Here is a 27840-nt window from a genome sequence, read left to right as displayed (position 1 = left end):
GTATGCATGAGTATGTGTACATGTATATATAACATTAATAATTTTGTAACTAGCGTCAAAAGATTGTTATTTGCTTAGCTAAACGAACTAGAGGGTTCAGTTCCTGAACCGATTATGTGCCTCTGTAATCCTTTACACCACCGCCCACGGGATGGGTACGGGGTGCATAATTAAAAAAGAAATTGAATACATAAATTTATTAATAAAACATTAATAAAAAAACTGAAAGAAATGTAAATTTACTGCACAGCGTAAGTTCAACGAAGTAATGTCAAAAAAAAAATAAAATAACCGTTGCAATATTTGTATCTTCCACGTCACCACCAGGAAACATGTCGTGTGGAATATGTTCAAACGTCAACGTACACGTGGAGCCGCGGGTTGAACCCGACACAGACGGGTCCTGTACGGGGCGGGGTTCCCCAGAACCTTGGAGCGATAAACAGACCAGCCGCCAGTCTCTCCCGTACGCACGTCTCCCACGGGCGCCAGAGGTCCGTCCCCCAGACAGTGTTGTGGCGACCGTAGCCACACATGGTAAGATTGCTCGTCTGGGCCAACGTGGGGGTTATGTAGTGTGACACTGAACGTCGCCAAAATCATTGCAGAATATGTGAAGTGATAAAAGTATTTTAGAAACAACTAACAAGATTGGAGAACGGACACATGTAGTGCGATAAGGGGGAGGGGCAAAACGTGTGGCGAGTATGCAGATCGTTAATTAATACTCGAATGAGTCTGAAATATTAGAAACAGCGTGAGGTCAGGGTAGTGAATAAGTGGGGTGAATCAGTGATGAAGGCAGACCATATACGGATTAAAAAGTAGATGTGAGAGCCCACGCTTGGGTTAATGATCTCCTGCCTGTCTTTTAAAGGCATAGGCACTTTGTCCACAACCCTCTCAAGCAAATAAGTGAGCACGCAGCACCAAGTGGACAGCTCTTTAGGGTCGTAGCACCAAGGCCCCGGGTTCGATTCACGGTCGAGGCAGAAACAAAACAAAGGGCAGTTTTATTTTCACCTGATGCCCGTTCACCTAGCAATGAATAGGTACCTGTAAGTTAGACAGCTGCTACGGGCTGCATCCTGGGAATGTGTGAGAGACAGAAATATATAGTAGATATGATAGAGGAAACATTCGTAAGTCAGTACACTAGATAACCGACGGTTAGACAGGCTTGGTCCAAGAGCTACTGACATAATATAGTTGCTACAGGACCACTGTATAATCCTAACGGATATACATACACAAGCTGCCTGTCCCGACAACAAAATTTATTATTTATAACCAAGGTCGGCGTTCGATCCCCGATGGTTCAAGTGGTCAAGCCCCGTGCTTTCAATCCGTCCTCATATGCCAACTACGTTTGAAAACCATTGAAGATTTGTAATGCCAAAAGTATCAGTAGTTTCAAAGCAGCCTATGACAAGGAATACTAAGAAGACTGGAAACCACGAGTGTAGGCAGCTCTTGTCTCATAACTACTCTTAGATAATTACACACGTTCAGACCCCTCCTCCACTTTTCCCAGAGAGTTAGGCAACTATTGTGTGGCGTATCCTGGGGAGTGCCCAGTCGTTGGTTAGAGGGCTCTTCCTTTCCCAGAAAACTTGAGACCATTAACCAACATAAAAAATAATCGGGTCTAATTTTTTTTTGTTTAATGAATGCATTTCTTATGGTATGTGGATATTTATGGCATGTGCATTGTTACGGCATGATGAGGATGTCTTAAGGTACAATGTAGATGCTGTAGGATATTTGATAATAATATTTAGAGTTGGTGGTAAAATTCAGGGTACTCCGGTGGCACTGAAAGCGTAAAAAAACGTTTTATGTACTGCTTTATCTACAGCTAGTACCGAGGGAGATATATGGGCGTTCTTGTGTTGACTTACCTATCGACACTCACAATGGGGAATTGGAGTGTCCTTTTGTGGGTTACTTTACGCTATATGTATATCGACAGCAAGCTATTTCTGTCGATAGTAGGCCTAACTATGGAGATATGGGCATTTGTATGTTCCTTACGCCATCTATGGACAGCATCATGGGAGACGTGGGCGTTCCCTGCTATTGGATTTCAAGTTAGCGGTGACACGAAGCCTATTCCTGTACATTTCTCGTTCTAATGGATTTACTCTTGAGAACGGACCGAGTCGCCATAACCTATTTTCTATTATCTCTTATACATAAGACATTTGCCTGTGTTATGTATATGCAATCGTGCAAATAGTTCCAGCGATATGTGTTAAATTATCTAGTACGTCGGAGGAAACTATGTGTGGCTATTATTAAAATCAAATTGTGTCATATTTTTGGATAGGAAACACGGCTGTGTTCAGAATTTCTCAAAATTTGAGGCAGGAAAAGCTGTGTTAAAATTTTGTTTCAATGAGTGTTAACCACCTGCTTTCTAATAGTGTTTTCCGAGAATAATACATGTTTGTTAAGGCAGTTATATTTCGAGTAGTAAACAGAACTTGACGGCTGGCAGTGCTGCACGACGCCCATTTTCAGGCCAAATTCGTAGGTTATATATTATAGAGTTATAACGGTTCGTTAACCTATCTGGCTATAACGGTACGTTAACCTATCTGGCTATAACGGTACGTTAACCTATCTGGCTATAACGCTACGTTAACCTATCGGGCTATAACGCTACGTTAACCTATCGGGCTATAACGCTACGTTAACCTATCGGGCTATAACGCTACGTTAACCTATCGGGCTATAACGCTACGATAACCTATCGGGCTATAACGGTACGTTAGTCTATCGTATTGCCAAATATCGCAACCCTCCATGAATCATCGTAATAGTTGAGCAGTAAACTTAGAAAATGGCAATTCCCGCAACGATAGCAAAATTCACGTAATAGACCAGGAAATCTTTCAAATTTAACAAACATAAATATGAGAGGTATTAATACTCATTACACTAGCAAGTTCTTGTAAAATAAATTACGAGCAATCTTACTACATTACTACAACAGACCAGTAGCGTTCTACAGAACGTTCTAGGTACTATTACCGTACTACATACGAGGCCAACTGTGGTCACGGTACTAGAAAATAGATATCAATTACTGTATATTTCCAAAATCATTTTTAAATCCCCAGAGATTATAAATTTATATACATATATATTCTATATATAGAATATATATGAATTATATATCATTCGCTACCCGTGTGTACATTCATGTACAGTACGCGTATAGCGTTTCTTTCAAGTCCTTAATCGTACGTTCCCTGGAATACGACCCGCCAAATCGTATAACAACCAGGTACCTATTTTAATGTTCGGTTAAACAGAGGCTACAGTTAAGGATTTTCGCCCAGTAAATCCTCCCCGGCCAGGATACGAACCCAGGACAAAGCGCTAGCGAAACGCCAGGCGCGCGTCTTAACCACTAACTAACCACCGTCTTGTCGGTGCAAATACTCTATAGCCTAGACACACACTGGCACAAAAGTATATTGTGACAGAAATATCAAACCTTAATTTACAACAGTTTTCACCCAAAGTTTTCTTTCCGTGCTCCACCATAATGTTGCTAGGCTTCCATTTCTGCCACAGTGCACCGTTACTTTATGTTTTCCTGTTTTCATTTTCCCAGGCCTAGAACCTTTCGCTTTCTTGGACGCTCTGCTGCGTCTTCGCCTGATTTTATTAGTCTTTGTTTTAAAGTGTACCAATGTGCGATAGGAATAAATAAAGAGGATATAATATAATGAATATATAAATAAAACTGATGTGAGTCGCCCATAGGGCACCATGCTCGAGTAACGTTTAATCAACGTTGATTTACTATTAGTTAAACGTTATTTGCACAGGATTTTCCAGACGGGGGGAGGGCGCATCTTAACCACAGATTAATATGAGGCTTAGAACAAATTTATATTTAGAAACTATGTATGTGTAAGATTCTTTGAGGAATATCCTCATAATGCACCCAAAATTTGCCAGCGCAGGCTACTGATCACATACCGACTAATCATCCTGCGAGTTGGGGACTTTTAGAATCATGTAACTAGTTCTTGATATACTATGTACTCCCCCCATTCGTATAGTCTAGAGTAGCTACATAAATGCAGATATACCTAAAGTGTTAAAAATGGAACAAGTTTGGAGACAATGGGTCAGTATGGAACTGACGATTGGTCAGTAGGACCTGGTCCAAATTTTCCAAGATTTTGAGGACAATGAACTTCGGCGCATACACTTTCTAATGCAGATACTATTTACATTTACACAATTTCACTCACAAACCTGTATAATGTATTTACAGGTGTTCCAGATATTTGCCACAATGACGCTACTTCTTATATGTCAGTTTTAATAAATTACTACACATTCTAACGTGCTCTGATTTTTCAACATCCAGTTTACGCATTACGTGTATTTATGACTTTCAAGCATATGTATGGGTTGAACCATTCAGCCATAACCCACCTCAACAAAGCGTCCTCTCGAACAGTACATGGCATTTTGACGTATAAATCCTATTAAGGTAAAAAAAACTGATGTACTAAATATCATAGCGGCTCCCAAATTGACGTGATATCCCGTTTTCTGTTCGTGGGTCCTGGGTTAGGGTAGGTTCGGGCAATTTATTACATCAGTTGTGTGACGATAGGAACGCTAGAGAGGACGGGCTGGACAACCATTGTTCCACAGGGCCCTCAAGAGTCAAGCCAAATGTTTAACGTGGTATAACTGCTTGCACAGTGAAAACCACAACAGCGTGATTAATCTATAAGAAAATACTGAGGCCGTACGATGGAATCGAACCCACATCTCTGAGCTCGTCACATACACGCACTGGCGACTTCCGTTGCGTACGTGTTAGCTATATTACGTTATCGTGTAATATTGAACATTTTTAAGTCTGTAAATAGTCAAATATTTTGTGATAACGAACTTCTCTTATCATAACCACAAGCTAGACTCACTGGTAACCATGTCAGTGGTGGGGGTGTCTACTCTCCACTTACTGTCAGTGGTGGGAGTCCACTCACTCCTCACTACCAGTGGTGGGAGTCCACTCACTCCTCACTACCAGTGGTGGGAGGCCACTCACTCACTACCAGTGGTGGGAGTCCACTCACTCCTCACTACCAGTGGTGGGAGTCCACTCACTCCTCACTACCAGTGGTGGGAGTCCACTCACTCCTCACTACCAGTGGTGGGAGTCCACTCACTCCTCACTACCAGTGGTGGGAGTCCACTCACTCCTCACTACCAGTGGTGGGAGTCCAATCACTCCTCACTACCAGTGGTGGGAGTCCACTCACTCCTCATTGCCAGTGGTGAGTTTGTTGCTTTATTTGTTACATTAAACAATTAATGTAACAAATAACGAACAATGAAAATAACAATGGTGCTGCATTTTTGAAATACGGGATAGACAACAACAAAAAATCACGCTGCCCCACCACCATAAACATGAGAGGCATCTGAGTGGCCTTAAACACCTACACTTCTCATCTGCTCAGTATAGGTGTGTTGGGAGTGTGTTGGTGCGGTGTATTGTGACTTACTCCTTACTGTTCAGTACCTACGGGCTCACCATAGCCCGTGCTGCTTGGAACTGTTTGTTCCAAGTAGCGAATCTTTAACAACAACAACCTTACTGTTGCAGAGTTACAGCCCGTGTACTTCATTTCAGTAATATAACAAGTGTTTACTAATGAGAGGTCAGACATCTGTAGGCTTCAGTCTGGACTCATTCCAGTCAGTACACCTTAAATGATGCGGTTTTATGCCTAGCATATATACGTTACCATTGTATTAAAGACAAAAATGTTGCAGGCGAGGAGTCACAATAACGTGGCTGAAATATGTTGACCAAACCACACACTAGAAAGTGAAGGGACGACGACGTTTCGGTCCGTCCTGGACCATTCTCAAGTCGATTTGGAATAGGTCAAAATCGACTTGATAATGGTCCAGGACGGGACCGAAACGTCGTCGTCTCTTCACTTTCTAATGTGTGGTTTGGTCAACAAAAATGTATTCATTTTATACCCAGCGCATATATGTAGCCAACGGGAAAATTAAAAGGATATTTGAACTTGAGTGATTGGTGGCGCTGGAAGTTGTACTGGATGTGATGTAGAGGATGGTGGTGAAACGCAGGAGACGCCTAACTTATGGTGGTAGAGTCAGCTGATGGAGACTGCTAGAGGTCAATGGGAATAGTTGTGTTGACGGCGGAGAAAAATGCTGACCTCGGAGTGAATCAATAATCTACAAACGAAAGAAAATGGTGTTGGTCGGTTTTCAAATTTCCTCGGTGCACTATTTCAGCCTAATTTACTTTAAGCCTGTTTTTTTTATTTTAGTTTCAAAAGCTCCGATGTGTTCTCTCAATAGCTCCTTATTTTGTTCCTTAATTTGTATTACTTTGCATTTATCAGCGTGCCACTTAATAGTGCAATTTACAACATTTTCAAAATTGGTTTACACTCGAATGCTAAAGATGAGTTGCTTCTTAGTTGTCACCAGCGAATTTTGACACGTTGCAGCATAATTTTCGACGTCTAACCATTCTGACGCATTTTTTGCGTCTAACTACACTGAACTACGTTTGTTTACAACTAGAACAATCAGTTGTTTACAACTGTAGAACAATCAGTTGTTTACAACTGTAGAACAATCAGTTGTTTACAACTGTAGAACAATTAGTTGTTTACAACTGTAGAACAGTCAGTTGTTTACGTAAAGAGAAGGAGAAGCTGGTGGATGTGATTCAACGGGGAGAGTTGGTACTGTTGACTATGTGAGAGGAAGTGAAAGTTGGTGACTAAGGACAGCTTGCACAAGGACATTCTGCAGGACTAAGAGTAAAGAGGTGGTTGCCTGATATCGGTCTTGCTTTATTCACTTGTTACCAAGGCGACACCAGCCCAGCCAGTCACATGCCATCTTCAACATTACTTGACTGTGTTTGCTCATGCGCTACTGACCTCCATTTACTATATTTATTTTCATTGGCTTTATTTATGTTCACATTTGGCTTGGCATTGACTTATATCAAAGAAAATGGTTGAGAGTATTGTGCTTGGGGTCGCTAATGTACTCCTGGCCATGAAAATGAGAAGTTTCCGCATTGATTAAAGTAGCCTACACTGTTGGGGCTGATATAACGAGCGATCCATTAGTCCTAAAGTCAGTTGGTGCTGATATAACGATGGAATCATCAGTACTTAGTCTTTAGGTGCGCATATAGGAACTAGCGTATATTATATGCAGCCCATCCTCCTAAAATGATAGTACTTAGAGTAACGATGTGGTCGAAAGTACAAATATGTCGTAATGCTCCACCAGAAAGTAGATTGTTATATAACTGAATTTGATCGAACTTGAAATTTGTTATAATGTTACTAATAAGATCTTGCCTAACAATCTAACCATCCTAGGCCTAATATAGTACATATATGTGCTATACAAGGCCTAGGAATATATATAATTTTGGATTTTAGCTTTATTTTTTCCGGACTAAAAAATTGTACAAAAAGTAGCTTACTGTAGCTACAGTGCTACATATTAGTACCATCGACCCAATAGTTACAAAATGTACTATCCTTTCAGCAACGGAATTATCAGGGGAAAAGCGCCAAGCCATTACGACTATTTAGCACTTGAAAGGGGTCAGGATAAGGATTTGGGATGGGACGAGGGGAAAGGAATGGTGCCTGGACGGTCGGGGATTGAACACCGACCTGCATGAAGCGAAACCGTCGCTCTACCGTTCAGCCCAAATGGTTAGTTATCCTTTCAGGAGGATAGGTTGATTGTATATCTCCCCATATTTGTTTGAATTGTGATTCAGTGTACAACTGCAACTTGTATATAGATACAGTACGATGTAGGCTAATGTACATTTTAAAGTTTTAAAATGGTACAACACCTGATGCTTCACTAAGACTCACACTACACTCACCCTGAGCTTAGAGCGGCAGCTTTGCACACTTACTGTAATGAACATATGCTTCATAATTTAGGACATACCGATGCATCTTTGTAAATTCTTGGACACACAAACCTGACGCAGCCTACACTTTATGTAGCATCTAGGGTATAGCACACAGAATATACCAGACGCAACACCTAAGATGCGTTCACACTACGATACACCAAAGACTCACACTGCACATTTACTAATACACAATCTACACGTTCGAGGCTCACAACACGCTTCATACTTTACACACATTACGCCCACTATTCACACCAACAAGCTGCCATCAGTGTGCAATTTCAAACTGTAATGGATCTGTTGACACCCCTTCCCGTTGTTGCTGTACGCTGCTCTGCACTACGGTGCAGTTGTACACTGAATCACAATGCAAACAAATATGGGAATATATACAATCAACCTATCCTCCTGAAAGGATAACTAACCACTTGGGCTGAACGGTAGAGCTAATCCATGAGGGTTAATTAAGCAAATAATAATTATGTAAACAGATTCTAATCATGAGTTTAACTGTCTTAGTCGCCTCCCCCAAGTACCAGTGTTTCCTGTGTACCACGGGTGCCCTGTGTTGCGACAGGTTGCGGCCACCAGCTGCTCTGATAATGTGCGTGTGGAACACGATCAATATATACCTGGATCAGACTTGTTGCTTGCAACACGTGTCAAATAAAACTAATTCCACGAAAAGGGGATACACCATGGTGTCATCTACTGTGTTGGTACACACACTGCGTAGTCATCTACTGTGTTGGTACATACACTGTGTAGTCATCTACTGTGTTGGTACACACACGCGGGAGGCTTGGTCGAGGACCGGGCCGCGGGAACGGTAAGCCCCGAAATTAAATTATCTTAAGGTAACCTTGTAGTCATGTATTGTACTGATAGAATTGTGCTTGCAGGGGTTGAGCTTCGGCTCTTTGGTCCCGCCTCTCAACTGTCAATCCACTGGTGTACAGATTCCTGAGCTTATGGAGCTCTGTCATATCTGCATTTGAAACTGTGTATGGAGTCAGCCTCCACCACATCACTTCCTAAAGCATTTCATTTATTAATTACCCGGCCACTGAAAATGTTCTTACTAATGTCTCTGTGGCTCATTTGGATACTCAGTTTCCACCTGTGTCCCCTAGTGCGAGCAACACCTGTGTTAATTAATTTGTCCTTATCTACTCTGTCAATTCCCCTGAGGCTTCTGTATTGGACTATATGTCTTTTTGTTGCATAGTTTTCATACAGTGCATTGTTAAATATTTGTTTATTTTATTTATTCAAGTAACCTAATTTGTCTGAAGCTGTGTTTGGTATTAGGTTAGGTATTACTAATGAAGGCCTGGTCTAGTCGTTCCAGATTAAAATATTTAAATTCCAAGTTTATTATAAAGGAAATAAATATATATATATATATATATATATATATATATATATATATATATATATATATATATATGTATATATATATGTATATATATATATGTATGTATATATATATATATATATATATATATATATATATATATATATGTATATATATATGTATATATATATGTATATATATATATATATATATATATATATATATATGCATATATATATGTATATATATATATATAATGTATATATATATGTATATAATGTATATATATGCATATATATATGTATATATATATATATATATATATATATATATATATATATATAATGTATATATATATGTATATAATGTATATATATATATATATATATATATATGTATATATATATATATGTATATATATATATATGTATATATATATATATGTATATATATATATATATATATATATATATATATATATATATATATATATATATATATATATATATATATATATATATATATATATATTTAATGAATTAAGGTAAGTGTAGAATACCTATTGGCCCCTAAGAGGTAGCCTTTACTGCCTCGTTCTGGACATGTCCAGAACTAAGTCAACTCAAAGTGTATACACAGAGAAAGTGGTTCCACCTCTTGGTGTATGTGGAGTATGTTACGGGTGCGTGTTGGAGTACGTATCTGAATTAAAATTGTGATTTGTGCCTGAAGGGTATGGTTGTGCGCGCGTGCATAATAAGTTAAAATGTTTATATGAGTTAAACATGCAGGCGCGCGTTGGGAAACCAGTGTTGCCTGGCAGCCCATACAGACTATACAGTATTTACATATATGTTGCCGGGGAGCTCATGGGGTGCATAATACATTCGTTTCAACTAATGGGGAACCACTGTGTCGGCGATAGGCTGGGATATGTACCTTAAACCATTTTAATCCTACTAAAAGTGACCCGCATGCCATTATTGAGGAAAATATGATCCAACTTTATGTAAAAAGCTTAACATATATTTAAAACTAGCTTTAGACCCCCCGTTATACCCCAGACTGGTGACTTAATTTTAATACAAAAAATCTTTGCCGTTTTGTTTACAGGAAGACGCTCGGGAAGCGCAATTGCTGCTTCACACCCGCCGCCTTCCCTCAGGTAATGTACTCACTACTCAAGGCTAATTACCATCTTTACTATCCTTATATGATGATGCTAATTACCATCTTCACCATCACCATCCATAAAACAGAATAATTGGAAGATGAAATGTTCAGATGAAACACACACACACAGCTCGGTAATAAGATGTGTTACATGTTCGAGCAGGACACTAATGTTTTGTTTGGGTCATGGTATAATATAACGAAATGTTAAGGGGCAGTGAAAGAATATTGACATACTTGGTTTAGGCCGTTTAAGTTTAGAATAGAGATCTCGCATTGCCTTTCCAGCTAGTATGGTCTAACATGTTACCACAAGACCATGACATGTTATCACAGGACCATAACATGTCAGCACAAGACCATGGCATGTCAGCACAGGACCATAACATGTTACCACAAGACCATGGCATGTCAGCACAGGACCATAACATGTTACCACAAGACCATGGCATGTCAGCACAGGACCATAACATGTTACCACAAGACCATGGCATGTCAGCACAGGACCATAACATGTTACCACAAGACCATGGCATGTCAGCACAGGACCATAACATGTTACCACAAGACCATGGCATGTCAGCACAGGACCATAACATGTTACCACAAGACCATGGCATGTCAGCACAGGACCATAACATGTTACCACAAGACCATGGCATGTCAGCACAGGACCATAACATGTTACCACAAGACCATGGCATGTCAGCACAAGACCATAGCACATCACACACGAAAATGGCGTGTATACACAACATCATGGTCTGTAAGCACAAAAGCACAAGGAGTGATCTAGCTGCGATACTCACTTCCCAAAAGCCATGCTGAAAGGTTCCTTCTAAGCGCATCATATTACGTTAGCTTTACATATTGTTTATAACACCACGTAATGTGACATTGCAGAAATGTATGTCAATGTTTACTAACAGCAAACCATGAATGGTAGACAAAGGACATTTTCGTACCCTGTACGGGTGATTAGCAAGTGAAATACACTGCGGGAGGAGATACGTACATGAAGAGATCAATACATTCAGAGTTTACTTAGAGCTCTGGAGTATGATCAGGGCTAAAGTATACTTGCTGGTTGGTCATAAGCTCTTGTGGTGACCTTACTAACCCTTCAGTGGTTGATAGACCTTTAAATCCAACACCAAACCAAATGCATTACGAGAAGAGGTCGCCGAAGCCACTTTCATCCATAGCTTCAAGGACAAGATGCGACACCAAACTTTAACGTAATGTTATATAAGAGTGCGCCAGGTACAAAAGACCAGGAGGAGGGCCAAGCAGAGTTAGATAACACTCTCCGGTAGTCACTGATAAGTTACTGCCAGTAACATTGTGATACCTCGCAACTCTGTGGAACCATGTCCACGCAGTATATATCTAATAAATTTAGATATATACTGTGACGTATTTAGATATATATATATACTGTGATGATTTATTTAATAAATACATTTTTTTACTTTATTTCAAACACTTTACATTTCATTTCATTTATTCATGTGTACATTTCCTTGTCTGGAATAATTAACTATTGCAGTGAAAATCAATAACAAAATACCTCGTGTCGTTTTTATTACACAAGTAATTATACATATACCTATATCGTATATAACAGAAATAGCTTAAATCATCTCACCAGTAGCGTATAGCAATATCTTGTGTATGACCCATGGCAGGAAGTGCCTACCAACTAAATTAAGTATTTTTTTATTATTATTTTCTACCACAGACGTGGCCACACATTTACAATGCTAACCAGCATATATACATTTTCTTCTGCTCAGGAACTGAAATTTAGATGACAGGTTATGATTTTGGGTCGAACACAGGTTATGATAGGCCTACAGATCATGCTTCCAGATAGCTAGATACGAAAAGGTAGTCGAAGAAAGAAACGTGGATGGAAACTATTGTCGCAGATAAGTCACAGGGATTTTAGTTATTTATGGGATGGCCAGTTGAAACTAATATAATAAATAGTTTTAAAATAAGATATGACAAGAAAAAAGAAAAGTTGGGAGTCACTGTATTAGACAACAGACCGGTGAAAAGGCGGAGCTCTTTAGTAAGCACTCGTCCCTGCAAGCACATTTAGGTTAGTACACAGAGGTGGGACCAAAGAGCCAAGGCTCAACCCCCGCAAGGGGGGGAGGGGGTTAGAAATAGCCTAAGCTACTCTATCCCTTTGAGATGTATTTCTTTCTTGTCTCAATAAACATACTTGAACTTGAACTCAACCCCCGCAAGCACAACTAGGTGAGCACAACTCGGAGCCGAGCGGACAGCTCGCTGGACATATGATCCTGTGGTCCCGGGTTCGATCCCGGGCGCCGGCGAGAAACGATGGGCAGAGTTTCTTTCACCCTATGCCCCTGTTACCTAGCAGTAAATAGGTACCTGGGAGTTAGTCAGCTGTAACGCGCTGCTTCCTGGGGTGTGTGTGGGGTGTGGAAAAAATTGTAGTAGTAGAAACAATTGATTGACAGTTGAGAGGCGGGCCGAAAGAGCAGAGCTCAACCCCCGCAAGCACAACTAGGTGAATACATGCACCTGGTATGGCCTCTTACCTTCACAACGTAGCACGCACCCACTGCACATATACACACATACACGTGAAAACCACTGAAATTTAATTCATGTTAATCTTTTATATATGTTGTATATGTAACATATATGGTCACTAGTCTAAACTAAAATGATTATTAAAAGTGATTATTGTTTTTCGTCGTACGGCTGGCATAGGTGGGAGGCGGAAAGGATGTCGTGTTGGTTACTTGGAGTTACCAGAAAGGGAATTTCCGTGAGGTGACTCAAGGCTACGTAGCCTCACCCTCTGGGGCCACCAGCCCATACAAGCACCTGTCATCTACACCAACATTACGGGCTCACCATAGCCCGTGCTACATGAACATTTCGTTCTGAGTAGCTAAATCTAAAACAACAACATACACCAACACACCATGCTTTATACATTTGCTTCCATCAATTAAATACCTCTAATGCAAGCAGAAAGAAAAACAAGGCAATCAAAGGCAATGAAACAAAACTGACTTGAATAAATACTATTCAGTTTACTCAAATTATTGTACATAAGCTAAAATAAAAAAAAACAGATTTCAACTTCTTAGCTGTATGAAATTTTGTGTTCAATTCCTGAGCCAATTATGTCTGAAACCTTTTCCACTACCGCCCAAAGAATAGATATGAAATGCATAATAAATGAACTCAATTCAATAAACTGAAACTGTTAAATTGATGACGTTCATTAAGGGTTCTAATTCAATGTGTTATATCAGTATTAGGACGGGTCTATGTGCAGTCTTTATTAGTATAATAATAATATTTAAATAATAATTATAAAGTTACATAGGATCAGATTATATAGTGGTTACAGAATTCGAATACTGTATTAAATAGAACCACTAATTGCACGCAGTATTTCGGACAATTTGTATTATGCCTATCTTTGGCGTTATTGATCAAATAATGGCTACATTAGTCCAAGTTTTAGTTACATATTGATAAAATCATGTTTGAGGAGTGCGATTACAATTTCCATGATAAAACTTGTTAATATTCGGATGTATTTGTCAGAACTGTCAATACATATGCTTAATAGTAATATATTTATTACTATTAAGCATATGTATATGAGTACTATATATATTACTTGAGTGATATATCTATTGCTTGAATAATATATCTATTACTATTAAGCATATGTATATGAGTAATATATCTATTACTTGAGATACTTGAGTAATATATCTAGTACTCGAGTATCTTAATTGTGTGTATACTCAGGAGAACGCCAGTAGGCCTATACGACAAATATATTATTATTTGAAATTTGAGGATAGAATGACATTAATAACATGTATTAGATAAGAAAATATAATGAATATTACCATACGTAACATTATTGGTTCTACGCCATAATGGCAGAAATGTCTGTTAAACAAAATAATAAAAGATATATAGTTAAATAAACGTAAGAAAATGGTTATATAATATACTGAAGTAAAATAATATGAAATGTACGAACGTTGGCACATACCCATACCAAGAACAGTACAATATTGAAGTCAGCTAATGTATTACTATACCGGAAAACGATTCGGTACTCATGGTGGTGGAAGTTGGGTACGAGTTGGTACTCAACATTGCACAAGGGTGCCGGGGGGGGGGGGGTCTGATGACTCTCCTGTCTTGTACAGAACGCGTGAGCTCGGGTGCAGTGTTGCCACCGCCGTATCAGTGACGAACCTCAATTTTAAGTCTATTTTATCCTGTCATGGCGTTGGAATTAAGCTTTTCTCTAGTGAAATGCATTTCATAATACATTATTATTTTAGTAGTATTAATTTATAGATGTCCAAGTAGCGGGTTTGATTGCACTGAAGGACTATATCAAGACTCAATTTGATTGATATAAATTGCACATACTAGGACACAGCAAAGTTAATACACATCAAATACATTTTTAACAATATCAAAATGCCACATCAATGAAATCGTGATGGTATATGGTAGAGAAGAAGCAAGAGAGAGAGAGTAGGACAAACATGACGAGGAGGTTGCAGCAAGATGTGGTAACAAGGCGCGCCACAGTCCACAGTATACCGTGAACGTGGAGGAGCAGGAGGTGGGAGTCCTCGTAAAATTTTTGGAGTTTACCTCTACAGGTGAGCACCTTATCCCTGGCACAACAACACGTATACGAGAGTATCAGTAAGGTACGAGTGTTAGCGTGACTACAGACGGGATAGTGTTCTGGTGAGAACGAGGAATAGTTAATATTGGTGAAGTGTTGGAAGAAAACACACACTGGCAGTCGCTGCTACGGGATCCCCGCGGTACCACACGTTTCTGCTATATATTTTTTTAAGTTTTGAAATAAAATTTTGATATATATGTATAATTTTTGACAATACGAGTGTGACGTTTGGCGTATTGCAAACCGGAAATTCGAGTTTATTAAGGGCGACTCGATTAGTAAATACGTATTGTTACAAGATGGCGAGGCAGCTGACGCCAGTTATTTAGCTGGGGGCCCACAGGGGTCCACACCAGCCCATAGGGGCCCATAGGGGCCCACACCAGTCATGCTACGACTCCCTAACGTAACATACACAAACGTAACCTAACAAAAAATATACATATTTTAATATATACCTGACGAGTTGTGATGCCATTGACAGTGTGGTTGCCTCTGGCCTGGAGTGTTGGGTTCATTCTCTACTACAGTCAGGAATCTCTGGTTCGAATCCCAGAAGGGAACTGACGTGGTTGGGCAAGTTTCCTTTCGCCTAATGCCTCAATTCACCTTGCAGTAAATAGATGTGGAGGTTAGCCCAACTGTTGTTGGGTTGTATCCTAGGGAAGGTCAGTAGGCTCACCTTGGGAGACCTTAATATAAGTCTAAGGTATATATACAAATATATAATATATATTATATATATATATATATATATAATACATACTATATATATATTATATAGTATAATATATATAAATACCTTGCTGCCTGCCTAGACAAAAATTAATTATACACAAGATAGTTTGTAGTGAATTTTAAAATTGCTCGATACTTCCCCCTCTCAGAGCAGGTGAGACTGCCAAAATAAAAGGAATTGAGAGAACATACATGGCACACAATAAAGCACCTAAACTATTGGAGTCATCTTGATGCTCTCTAAATGTACTCTAGATACAGGAGACTAAAGAGGTATCAAATAATATATACTGTACATGGAAAATACTGAAGGGCCAGGTCCCATATTTACACAGTAAGATAACATACTGTACCGGAAGAAAATGTAGAATGGAACCAGTGAAAAACAGAGCCTCTGTTGCGTAACAGGTACTATAGTCACAGAGAACACTGTATGAACATTTTTTTATAATATATTCAAGTGTTCCTACATTCTTGTAAAGCCACTAGCACACATCTCGTTTCAGGCAGGTCCTTTATCCTAATTCTCCCCGGAATACAACCCGCCAAATCGTTTAACAACCAGGTAACCATTCACTGCTGGGTGAACTGAGGCTACAGTTAAGGATTGGCGCCCAGTCAATCCCCCGGCCAGGACACGAACACAGGCCAAATCACTTCGAGTCCCATCAGAGGTACATGGTTGTTCAGCTTTTCCTCCAGTGAGTATAAGGAATATTGCCAGATGTCTTAAAGAGAAAACTGGATAGTTTTCTTCAAGAAGTAGGACCAACCGGGCTGTAGTGGATATGTATGCTATGGGGTGCTCCTAGCAACAGCCTGTTGAACCAAGCTCTCACAAGTCATGCTTTGCCCCAGGCTGGGTTTGGAGCATAGAAGAACTCTCAGAACTATCCAGGTTTTAAAACCTAACTTCCCAGTCAGGTGTGGTCAATTCATATAAAAGACAGTTCAACAAAGCTAGTTTTCTGATTGCTACTCTGTATACAGTGTATCGTTAAGATGTATTAGATATGGTTAGGCTGTTAGGCCCAGTTGGGTTAGGCTAGGCTTGGTTGGGTAAGGTTAGCTAGGTTTAAAACTCCATTGACAGTCTTGTGTATGCCACAAGATGCAATTGATGCAATTTGTATTCTACCAACCTAAGCTTGCTCAATCAAGCCTAACTGCCTAGCATAAGCTGATTTATCTTAGCATAACTGTGTACTGTATATGGTTTTAACAATTGGAAAAAAATATTGTTAAACTGTCTTTTGACAGTTCCATTTGACCATACCCATGTGACTACATGCTTGGTGTGCTGGAAATGTGTGGCAATAATATATAGTTAAATGGGACTTCAACAACAGAAAAATTCCTATAAACAAACATAATTTTGCTATGGAGAAATGTTAATAATCCCCAAATTATGCTACAATGTACCTGTTGATAATCCTCAAATTTTATTATAATATATCTACCAATCTTCATCAAATTTTCTTACAATATGCAGTACATAAGAACAAAGGTAACTGCATAAGGCCTATTGGCCCATACCAGGCAGCTCCTATCTGTACCTGTTAACATTTCTCAGTTTTCCTGGAAATTACTCACTTTAAATTACGTTAATGTTTCGGGCAAGTCCTAAATCTATGCGTATTAGTAGTTTTACAAGAATGTAAAAACATCAATGCTATGTTTGTACTCTCAAACCCAATGTACCTTTTTGTATATATAAATAAATGATCATAACCACCTATGCCCCCCCCCCCAAAAAAAAAAAAAGAAAGCCCAACAAATAATTTTTCATTATAGAATTACTGTATTAACTTGTATGCAGAATGTAAGAAAAACACAAAAATAAGAGAGTATTTATCATTTTACTGGGTGGAGGCGCTCTGCAAGGCTGTGATTAACACTTGTCAATGCCTGGTGCTCAACTTTACTGACGCTTTGTGTTTTATCCTCCGATGTTTCAGAGATTGTTTTATTACTTAGTCTTTATTCACATTCACAGAGAAGGGAACGGGGGAAACTCTCCAGAAAAGTGCCAAGCCATTATGACTATATAGCCCTTGGAAGGGGTCAGGATAAGGATTTGGGATAGAATCTGGGAAAGGAATGGTGTCCAACCACAAGAGCTTTTATATCTATACAGTATTTGCATCAAATGTGTAAAACCTAGACAATAATTGTTTAAATCGTGATATGATGTTGACCATATTCCCCTAATAATATTTATGACAAAAACTACATTTGTACCATGAAATGGTAACAGGATTTGTTTCATGGGGGAGCCGGCGGCTGAGCGAACAGAACACTGGACGCATGATCCTGTGGTCCCGGGTTTGATCCCGGGCGTCGGCGAGAAACAATGGGCAGAGTTTCTTTCACCCTGATGCCCCTGTTACCTAGCAGTAAATAGGTACCTGGGAGTTAATCAGCTGTCACGGGCTGCTTCCTGGGGGGTGGAGGCCTGGTCGAGGACCAGGCTGCAGGGACACTAAAGCCCCGAAATAATTTCAAGATAACCTCAAGATGGGTCACCTTACCTTGATTTCGGGGCTAAGCGTCCCTTGCGGAACGGTCCTCGACCAGGCCTCTTCGTTGCTGGACTGGTAAACCAGGCTGTTGGACGCGGCTGCTCGCAGCCTGGCATATGAATTACAGCCTGGTTGATCAGGTATCTTTTGGAGGTGTTTATCAAGTTCTTGAACACCTGTGGGGCGTCTGCCAGTTATGCCCCTTGTGTAGTGGAAGCGTGTTGAACAGTCTCGTGTCTGATGTTGGTAGTTCTGAGAGTCAAGGCAAACTATTACATCATATAAAACCCAGACTGTTTAAATCTTTGTTTTATGATAACCACATTACCCTGTGAATCAACAATTGACAATAACCACTGTCTAAGGATTAAATATAATATTTTTTATCCTGCAGTATCTATTCTGAAGGAATCATGGCAAAGTAGACATCTTATTCCAGTCCATAAAAAGTTTTTGCCAATTCTTTTTGGTTCATTGTAATCCATTCGACCAAATTTCAGTTTAGTTAATTCAACAGTTATACCATATTGAGGCCCTTCTGCAGATCTTAGAGCTAGTCATCTGTCTTCACATCATAGTTGCAATTTTTGCAGCTGATGGGTTTTGTATACATTACAAGAGTATCGTCTGAATTGTTTACACAGTATGGCCCACTGCCATACATTACTGTATGCTTGCACTTTTAAATTTAAAATTTAAATTAAAAAATTTAAAATTACTGTACTATTATTTTCACAGTAATCCTGGTTCTTAATCATTGCCATAAAAAAAAAAGTTGAAGTAGATTTACTGCATATTTACTCAATACTCTACCACACATTTCTTGCTGATTTTTAACATTGTTTTTGCTAAAATTTGTATTTTCTGGGTGATGCCCCGTCGATTCCCTAAAGCTATCCAGGCTGATATGTAACTTAGTTTCTGGCATCACTGTGCATGGAGTTCTTGCCTACCGGGGACCACGAGCCAGAACCTAACCCTCTCAGAGAGGCATGAGGAGCAATGGACTATAGAAATCCACACTAGAAATCCCCATGTGGTTGGAAGCATTCTATGTTTGCCATTGACTGGGTCTGGCACTCAGAAAGATATGCACCCCAAAACAAGCTCCTATTCGGGTGTAAATATTGCTACTGAAAGCCAAACAAGAGGACAAAACTCAACAATAATTAGCAAACGAGCATGATGTCACGTTGCCACCGCTGTCTGCACCCCCCCCCCTTCTCTCCCTGGGAGGGGGAAGGGGAGTCCCAGACCCTCGTGCCAGCTATCCAACCATATCCAACCGGCAGTTCTTGGCTGATGTGATGCTGGCTGGTCAGGTGCCTCTGGCACCAGTTTTTGTTCTCTGTTCCTGTGCCTTGTGGCATGGACTGTCTCTACAGGTGGTGTGTGAGTCGGGGCTAATATTCTACAGTACTCGGGTTGCATGCGCCTAGGGTTTTCTTCCCAAGGTGCCCTGTGAGTACTGCCCTCAGGGCTTGGGGCCACCTTCCACAAGTCACCTTGGGGCCTACCTCTGCTGTGTCTTTTACTGCTCGGTACTTGGCCGCCCTTTGTCACCTGTTTTATTTTTATTTTTTAAACTGCCTCTGGGTAGGAGGTAGTTTTCGTCACTGGTAGGGCTGCAGGGTACTGCACAGCTAGTTTTCACCTATTGTAGCGACCGGCCCTGTTCTGCCTGGGTACATTATTCTCTTTCAGGGTTTTTCTTTTGTTTTTGTTTCCTGCCTGGTGGGGGGGGGGGGGTTGCCTTTGGTTGGACCCCGTGAGTGGATACGTCCCTGGGATTCAGTTGGCTCAGGAGTTTTGGGCACCGGTTCGCAGTACCCCTGCCTGGGATTCCCTTAGTGTGATACCAAGGCTAAGAGCCCTGGGGAAACCCCAGGGTTTCTTACTTTTGTATGTACATATATTTTGTATATATATATATATGTCTATACTTTTGGCAAACGCTCGTTAGCTTTTCCTTCATACGTGAGTCTTTTACTGCTTTGTTCTTGTTCACTACTCATCTTGGAGTAAATGTACAGTGTTTATAAAGCAGTAACAAAAATACTTTGGCAAAAACAACTGGAAATTGGCACTTTATTTGACTCAGGGAGGCCACATCAGTCACGAGCGTGGTCACGAAAACAATGAGCCTCCCGTCTGGGTGGGCGGCCACGCGGCAGTGTTGTGATGCCACGTGAGTTATAAAGAGAGTGGGAAGATGTTGGCGCACACTTTAAAACGAGTCCCATAATAATCGGACAGTAAATTGATTTTTTACAAATTTTTTAATTTTGGACTGCTTTGGTGTTGTCCCCTGAACTACGTAAATTGATTTTAGAATGCAAATAGCGCTATCCCCCAGCGAAAGTGTTAACCCCATCTATATTTACTGTATAGCTGAATATTAGTTAAGTTATGCATTGTAAGGAAAATCGAGAAACTCTGACTCGACAGTTATTTGTTTTTTCCTATATTTTTTTGCATGTACTGTAACTTGAATAATATTAATTATGCTCTTTTTACTTACAGATCCATTATTGGTATCCTGTAAAGTACCTGGAACCTTGGCACATCTGCATACCACAAGCAAAGAATACAAGAATTGCTGCTCCATACGCAGCCATCCTTTTCCTCCCAGTTTAGTTGATTAACTCTCCTGGTGCGGGTTGTGACCGCATTAGGTTTGTAAATCAACTCCCTCCCTCCTTCCCACCTTGTATTGCTTGAGTAGAATTTAGGAAGTGCATTATTTACCAGGTGAAGGCTGTTGGAACTGCAATCAAAACACCATCTTTCCAGTTCAGTTGTTCTGAGTGTTAGCTGTGCCTGTGTTGAAGATTCTCTGAAGGAAGTGGAATCTAAGAGTACTAAGGCTCCAAGAGCTACTTTTCAAGCCCCAATCAATTCCTTCCCACTTCAGTTGATTAACTCTCCTGGTGCGGGTTGTGACCGCATTGGGTTTGTGAATCAACATCCTCCCCACACCCCTATTTATTATTGGTGCTGCCTGTGTTGAAGATTTTCTGCAGGACGTGGAATCTAAGAGTACTGCCTTAACAAGTGAAGGCTCCAAGAACTACTTTTCAAGCCCCAATTAATTCCTTCCCAGTTCAGTTGATTAACTTTTCTGGTGCGGGTTGTGACCGCATTGGATTTGTGAATCGACATCCTCCCCACACCCACATTTCTCATTGGCGCTGCCTGTGTTGAAGATTCTCTGAAGGAAGTGGAATTTAGTGTTGCCTTGAACAAGGTTGCAAGAGCTGCCCCTCCAAATCCCATCACCTTGTTCCCATTTCAGCTTTTTAACTTGTCTAGTGTGGGTTATTACTGCATTTGATTAGTAGAATTTACAGTTACTGAAATGGTTGCTCCATATGAAATTGGTGACCCTGTACGCTCATTTGTCCGTGTTCCTGGTAGCGGAACAGATAAGGTGGCCAAGCCTATTTGTTGGGATCTGTCTCGTTCATCCACAGTTGCTGGAGCAGCACCTGTTCAACAAACTCTACCATCAGCAATCCCAGTAACTACATTGATAAAACCAACAAAATCTCATAATGAAGACAACCCTACTAATGAAGAGCAAGGTGCCGTGGCTCAAGCTGTCCATCAGACACAGGAAGCAAGGCAGAATTCGTCTGTTACAAAATCCACCAGTGAAAATATATCTGCAAACAATGAACAAGAAGGATCTGTGGTACAACCAGCAATCCCAGCTGAAGGAGCAAGTCAGAATATACCACCTAAGCCACTTAATGAACAGTCGGTAGGTGCACGCAAACGTAAAGCCATAGTTGAGTCTGGAAGATTAGAACATGAGGAGAGCACGGTTGATTCCTGTGCATGTCGTAAAATTGCACGTGTGGCCGAGGAAGCAGGGGAAAGCAATTCGGCTGATAATCACAGAATTAACATGTCATCAGAAGTTCAGGGAGTAGTAGCAAAGCCAGTTTCAAGTGAAGTATCAAAATTAATTAAAGAGCGTGATCAACTACGTGAAGAAAATTTGGAGCTCCAAAAGAGATTGGCCCTATTTCATGACCTCTTCAAGAATAAGAAGCGTTTGACAATGTTTGTTAGGCGCTTGGGCATACCGACAAACTAACAAGAGCCGAATGAAAATTCCATTCTGCTTGCTCTTGGCTCATGACAGCTCATGATATTGGTGTTGACTCACAGAACTGCTCCAGGAGAATAACTGTTACACGTCAGATTTATTGTGTATATTGGTTGATGCACACTGCTGCTCATGCACGCAGCATTCATTTCATTGGGTATGGTCAGGATGCCTCTTGGAGATCACCTGGTAGAAATTTACCCGATTCTTTTGGCAAAGATTTGGATATAGAAAATATTCAGTGGTTTGTTGCAGTGTGTATTTGATAAAGCTTTAACCATAAATGCCAGCATAGAGAGAAATGTTCAATTTAATAGTTGCATTTGTTGGTCACTTGTAAATAATGATACATATAAAGGAAAGTACAATTTATTCATACTGTAGTATAATTTTTTAGGCTTGCAAAGATGTTTAAGGTACATTTAAAGTGTGGGAGAACACTACTCCATTGATGTAACAGTAATAAACCACTGTAATTTTCAAATTTTTTAATATTAGTTGTTCCAAAATAGTGTTGATATTCTGCTCAAAATTGTACATGGTGCAGTGCACCTGATAATACCACCTAACCTAGGTCTTACCAATTTACAGTAGTACAAACTACACTTCAGCAGTAGTATGGGAAATTAGTTTTAATGTATGAACAATATACTCACACTGTATTATGAAAACATGACCAAAATGTTTCTGCTAGACATATAAGGTATCATGTCTTACGGCAATTGTATTTTTTATTTGTATATGCAACATTACACACAAAAGAGGTAACTATATAATGAAGATATGTATTACCCCAGAAGTTTGCCATTGAACCAAAACAAGCTTATATCTACAGCTGTTAAAGGTTTTACATAAAACTGCATGTGCATGCATATATGTATAAAATTTTGTATTTTAAAACTTTGTACCTCATTAAACAATAAGGACTGGTTGCATATACTGTGTATATTGTCATTAATGAAGGATTTTGTTATCACATTCCTTATGATCTAAGATGGAATGATTCTGTTCTTTTCGAGAAAATGTTATTTTCTTCCGTATTCCTCCTAAGTATAGAAAAGGAGTGTCACTCACTAGATGATTGGGAGTGTCACACTCTAGATGATTGGGAGTGTCACACTCTAGATGATTGGGAGTGTCACACTCTAGATGATTGGGAGTGTCACACTCTAGATGATTGGGAGTGTCACACTCTAGATGATTGGGAGTGTCACACTCTAGATGATTGGGAGTGTCACACTCTAGATGATTGGGAGTGTCACACTCTAGATGATTGGGAGTGTCACACTCTAGATGATTGGGAGTGTCACACTCTAGATGATTGGGAGTGTCACACTAGATGATTGGGAGTGCCACACTAGATAAGGAATGTGATTTCCAGTCACTGCAGTCAAATTATATACATATACTGTAAGCAGTATATATATATTGTCATTTCCAGTCAAAAGCAGTGGAGTAATACAGAATATATTTTGGATAAGAGGCATTTTAGGGTAACAGTTGGCATATTCAAATGTACATGGCTGTCTGAAGTTAGGCACACTAAAGCAGAGTGGTTATATGTACCTACTGGAATGAATTCTTAGAGTTGAGCTTTGTTTGCTACTTGTCTAAAGCAAGAGGTCATTGCAGTTCATCCTTGTGGCAAAGAGCCAGTTTTATAGCCGAGGTGATTTCCAGTCACTGAAGTTATTTCCTTGTGGCAAAGAGCCAGTTTATAGCTGAGGTGATTTCCAGTCACTGCAGTTATTTCCTTGTGGCAAAGAGCCAGTTTATAGCTGAGGTGATTTACAGTCACTGCAGTTATTTCCTTGTGGCAAAGAGCCAGTTTTATAGCTGAGGTGATTTACAGTCACTGCAGTTATTTCCTTGTGGCAAAGAGCCAGTTTATAGCTGAGGTGATTTCCAGTCACTGCAGTTATTTCCTTGTGGCAAAGAGCCAGTTTTATAACTGAGGTAATTTCCAGTCACTGCAGTTATTTCCCTGTGGCAAAGAGCCAGTTTATAGCTGAGGTGATTTCCAGTCACTGCAGTTATTTCCTTGTGGCAAAGAGCCAGTTTTATAGCTGAGGTGATTTCCAGTCACTGCAGTTATTTCCTTGTGGCAAAGAGCCAGTTTTATAACTGAGGTGATTTCGTCACTGCAGTTATTTCCTTGTGGCAAAGAGCCAGTTTATAGCTGAGGTGATTTCCAGTCACTGCAGTTATTTCCTTGTGGCAAAGAGCCAGTTTATAGCTGAGGTGATTTCCAGTCACTGCAGTTATTTGCTTGTGGCAAAGAACCAGTTTATGGCTGAGGTGATTTCCAGTCACAGCAGTTTTAAGTTTATAGATATCCTCAATATGATATTGTAATATGTTCACCTGCTCCTTAGTCTCTTTGTCCTATTTTTTTTTCTTTTAACATTGGTAGCTTAAAGTTTAGTACAACAAATTTGATATGACCTGGTAATTGCAATTACATTGCTACTTATGTGACAAGTTATACTAGTTACACTTACGCTTCTTTTGTTGGTTTGTAAATATTACTTCAGACATGCTTTATTTAGTGTTTATATTTATACTTTAAGTGTTTCTTATTGAATTAGGCTTGCTTAATAATTCTTTCTTAGCTGTGTTTAACTTGTCCTAAAATTGTCTTTTCATTTAGTGTAATCTAGAGAAAAATGATAAAGGATGTAAAGCGAAGCTTAAATTTTTATGTAGAATGCTTCGGAACCCCTTTTTCAAGTAACAAACATCATTTAATAGGATAAACCCACACTAAAGTTTTTGTGTATTTTATGTAAAAATTTGAAAATACAAAGTCTGCCGAGTATGTGGTTTGTACGAGGCTTACGTCTCGACGACAAATACAGTTGCTACCCATGATCCAGCCCTCTTATTCTTAACTTCCTGATCTTGTCATCTCCATTCCCTACTGCCGAGCTCTCTAGGTAATTATGATCAGTTGTCCATTCTATCATTGGAATTCTGAGAGCTGGGGTTGTTACTAATAAAGGTATTCGTCCGGATGGTATTCCTCATATCTCCCTCCGTACCCAAAGGAGTGTGGCTATTTGTACTACTGTACTTTACTTACATTTATCCCTCTATTCAAAATTCAGTAGTCCCAATAGCTGCTCTCCTTTGGATATGAGGAAGATGAAAGGAATATCATCTGGACAAATTCATTTATTAAGAGCAATCCCAGGATGACAGAAAGGACAACTGATCAATAATTCCCTAGAAGACATCGCCTTGGGAATGGAGGCGACATGATCAGGTCAAGAATAAGAGAGCTAGATCCCTGGGTAGTAACCTTATTAGTCATAGAGATGCAAGTCTTGTCCTAACCATATATTGTACTCAAGAGACTTGATATAGTTTAAATCTTTACATAAATACACAAAAACATAACATTATTGTGTGTTTTTATCCTGTTAATGTGTGATAAGACATTACCATTACTTAGTCAATTTAAGTAACCTTATTAGTCATAGAGATGCAAGTCTTGTCCTAACCATATATTGTACTCAAGAGACTTGATATAGTTTAAATCTTTACATAAATACACAAAAACATAACATTATTGTGTGTTTTTATCCTGTTAATGTGTGATAAGACATTACCATTACTTAGTCAATTTAATGTTCAGCATATACACACATGGGTGTGTGTATGCAGTACAATACATAGGCGGGAAGATCGAATGTGTCTGGCTTACCCCTCATCTTGGATTTTTCAAATGGATATTAGAGAGGAGTTATTCACAATAATAATAGGGCTCCATGTGGTACTTTTTTCTTTGTATACAGTCGGTATTTACACTTCAACAGTTTAATAATTAATATGTAAATCAAAGTCTGGTACAATATGTGAATTGGAAAATTAATCACATGTGATTAATTTTTCACTGAAACTTTACTTGCTTATGTTATTTGTCAGAAATTTAGACAGTGAGATTGCTAATTATTTACATTGAATTTCCCTGAGTTTCAACATTGATTCAATTTTATCCAACTGTATTAAGTGCTTTTTAAACATGTATGTTTTCACCTAGTTTCATACTGTATAAGCATTGATGCACTGTAATTAAGTTCTGAACATCATGTGTAAATTTTGAATTGCTAGCATTGCACAATGTCAAGACTTATATTTTGTTATGATCTCCTCATCTACAGTATTCTATGTTGAAACACTTTCTAATGTTTTTAACACACCACTTTGTTTTTCTGTTTAAAAATGTGCAATTGATAATATATAGATGAATATTTAAGCAAATTAAAATATTCAGTACTATTCTATTTGATGGTCTATGCCTAGAGCCTTTTAATATAATATCCTTTTTATTACTGTATAGTAATATCTGCACTTATTTGTCATAATTGTTTACTTGACAAGACTTTGAGTTGAAGTATCTTGTTTAAGTTATTCATAAATTTCTTATTCTTTGCTTTGGATATGTTTTGTATAACATGGTTTGTGTAATAAACAGCAGCATTATTTGCAGTATTTCTACTATCCTTTAAGTTACTTTGAGAGGTATTCCTATTGCATAGTTTAATGTTTTGCTCTGTATAGGAAATACGCACATGGGAGTGGATTAATAACTACTACATAATTGGTGCTATTATCTATGTTAATACCATGTATTATTGACGATGTGAAATATGGAATTCAAAATCTGTGTACAGAAAAATAAATTCATAAAGAAAAAGTTTTCAACATAGACTTTATATTTTAAACTAACAAGATAAAGCTTTAACTTGAAAATAATCTGTTTAAGACAAAGGTTTACTGCCTAGTTTACATGTAGACTATTACTGGAACCGTAACATGCTTTCAGGCCATAATAATATTTTATTTACAAAAAGGTACAATAGATTTGTGAAATTACATTAGTGATATTTTTACATTCTTGCAAAGCCATTAACACTAATAGCGTTTTGGGCAAGTACTTTATCTAACATCAGGTAAGGTGAAAAAATATGTTGTAGAAAGGTTTTATATCAACAATATAAATTGAAAGCGGTGATTACACTGGTAGAGATGAAGTACTTAATTAGTTTCAAATACTGTACTAATATTTGGGAAGTGGGTAGGACAAGAACTGAGTTTGAAGCACAAGGTAGGAAACTACGAGGACGTAATTAGATACTTCTTGGTATTATTTTTGAACAAGGTATAGGTTGGAACATTTTTTAATTCATCAGGGAGTGAGTTCCAAAGACGGCT

The 27840-nt window shown here is 39.0% G+C and overlaps 2 protein-coding genes across 8 annotated transcripts; both read left to right on the top strand.

The window, feature by feature from the left end:
- Positions 1–364: 364 nt before the first annotated feature.
- Positions 365–27110, top strand: LOC123760007 (uncharacterized). 7 transcript variants are annotated; one of them, XR_011228756.1, is made up of 4 exons: positions 398–537; positions 10461–10512; positions 21033–24694; positions 24808–27110. XR_011228756.1 is itself a non-coding variant. In XM_045745347.2 (3 exons), the coding sequence occupies exon 3, from the start codon at positions 21868–21870 to the stop codon at positions 22609–22611; it is 744 nt and encodes a 247-aa protein (XP_045601303.2). In that variant the 5' UTR covers positions 365–537; positions 10461–10512; positions 21033–21867; the 3' UTR covers positions 22612–27110. The 7 variants fall into 7 exon arrangements, 5 of the variants coding, with proteins under 5 accessions (XP_045601303.2, XP_069181498.1, XP_045601304.2 ...); XR_011228755.1 differs by having other exon boundaries at positions 24753–27110; XM_045745347.2 differs by having other exon boundaries at positions 365–537; positions 21033–27110.
- On the top strand, positions 10824–11348 carry LOC138365305 (coiled-coil domain-containing protein 15-like). Its single transcript, XM_069325593.1, has one exon. It carries the CDS (start codon positions 10824–10826, stop codon positions 11346–11348), a length of 525 nt encoding a protein of 174 aa, XP_069181694.1.
- Positions 27111–27840: the final 730 nt, after the last annotated feature.

Source organism: Procambarus clarkii, chromosome 16 (assembly GCF_040958095.1).
Source record: "Procambarus clarkii isolate CNS0578487 chromosome 16, FALCON_Pclarkii_2.0, whole genome shotgun sequence".
Classification (NCBI taxonomy): domain Eukaryota; kingdom Metazoa; phylum Arthropoda; class Malacostraca; order Decapoda; family Cambaridae; genus Procambarus; species Procambarus clarkii.
This window is presented reverse-complemented; position numbering and strand designations above follow the sequence as displayed.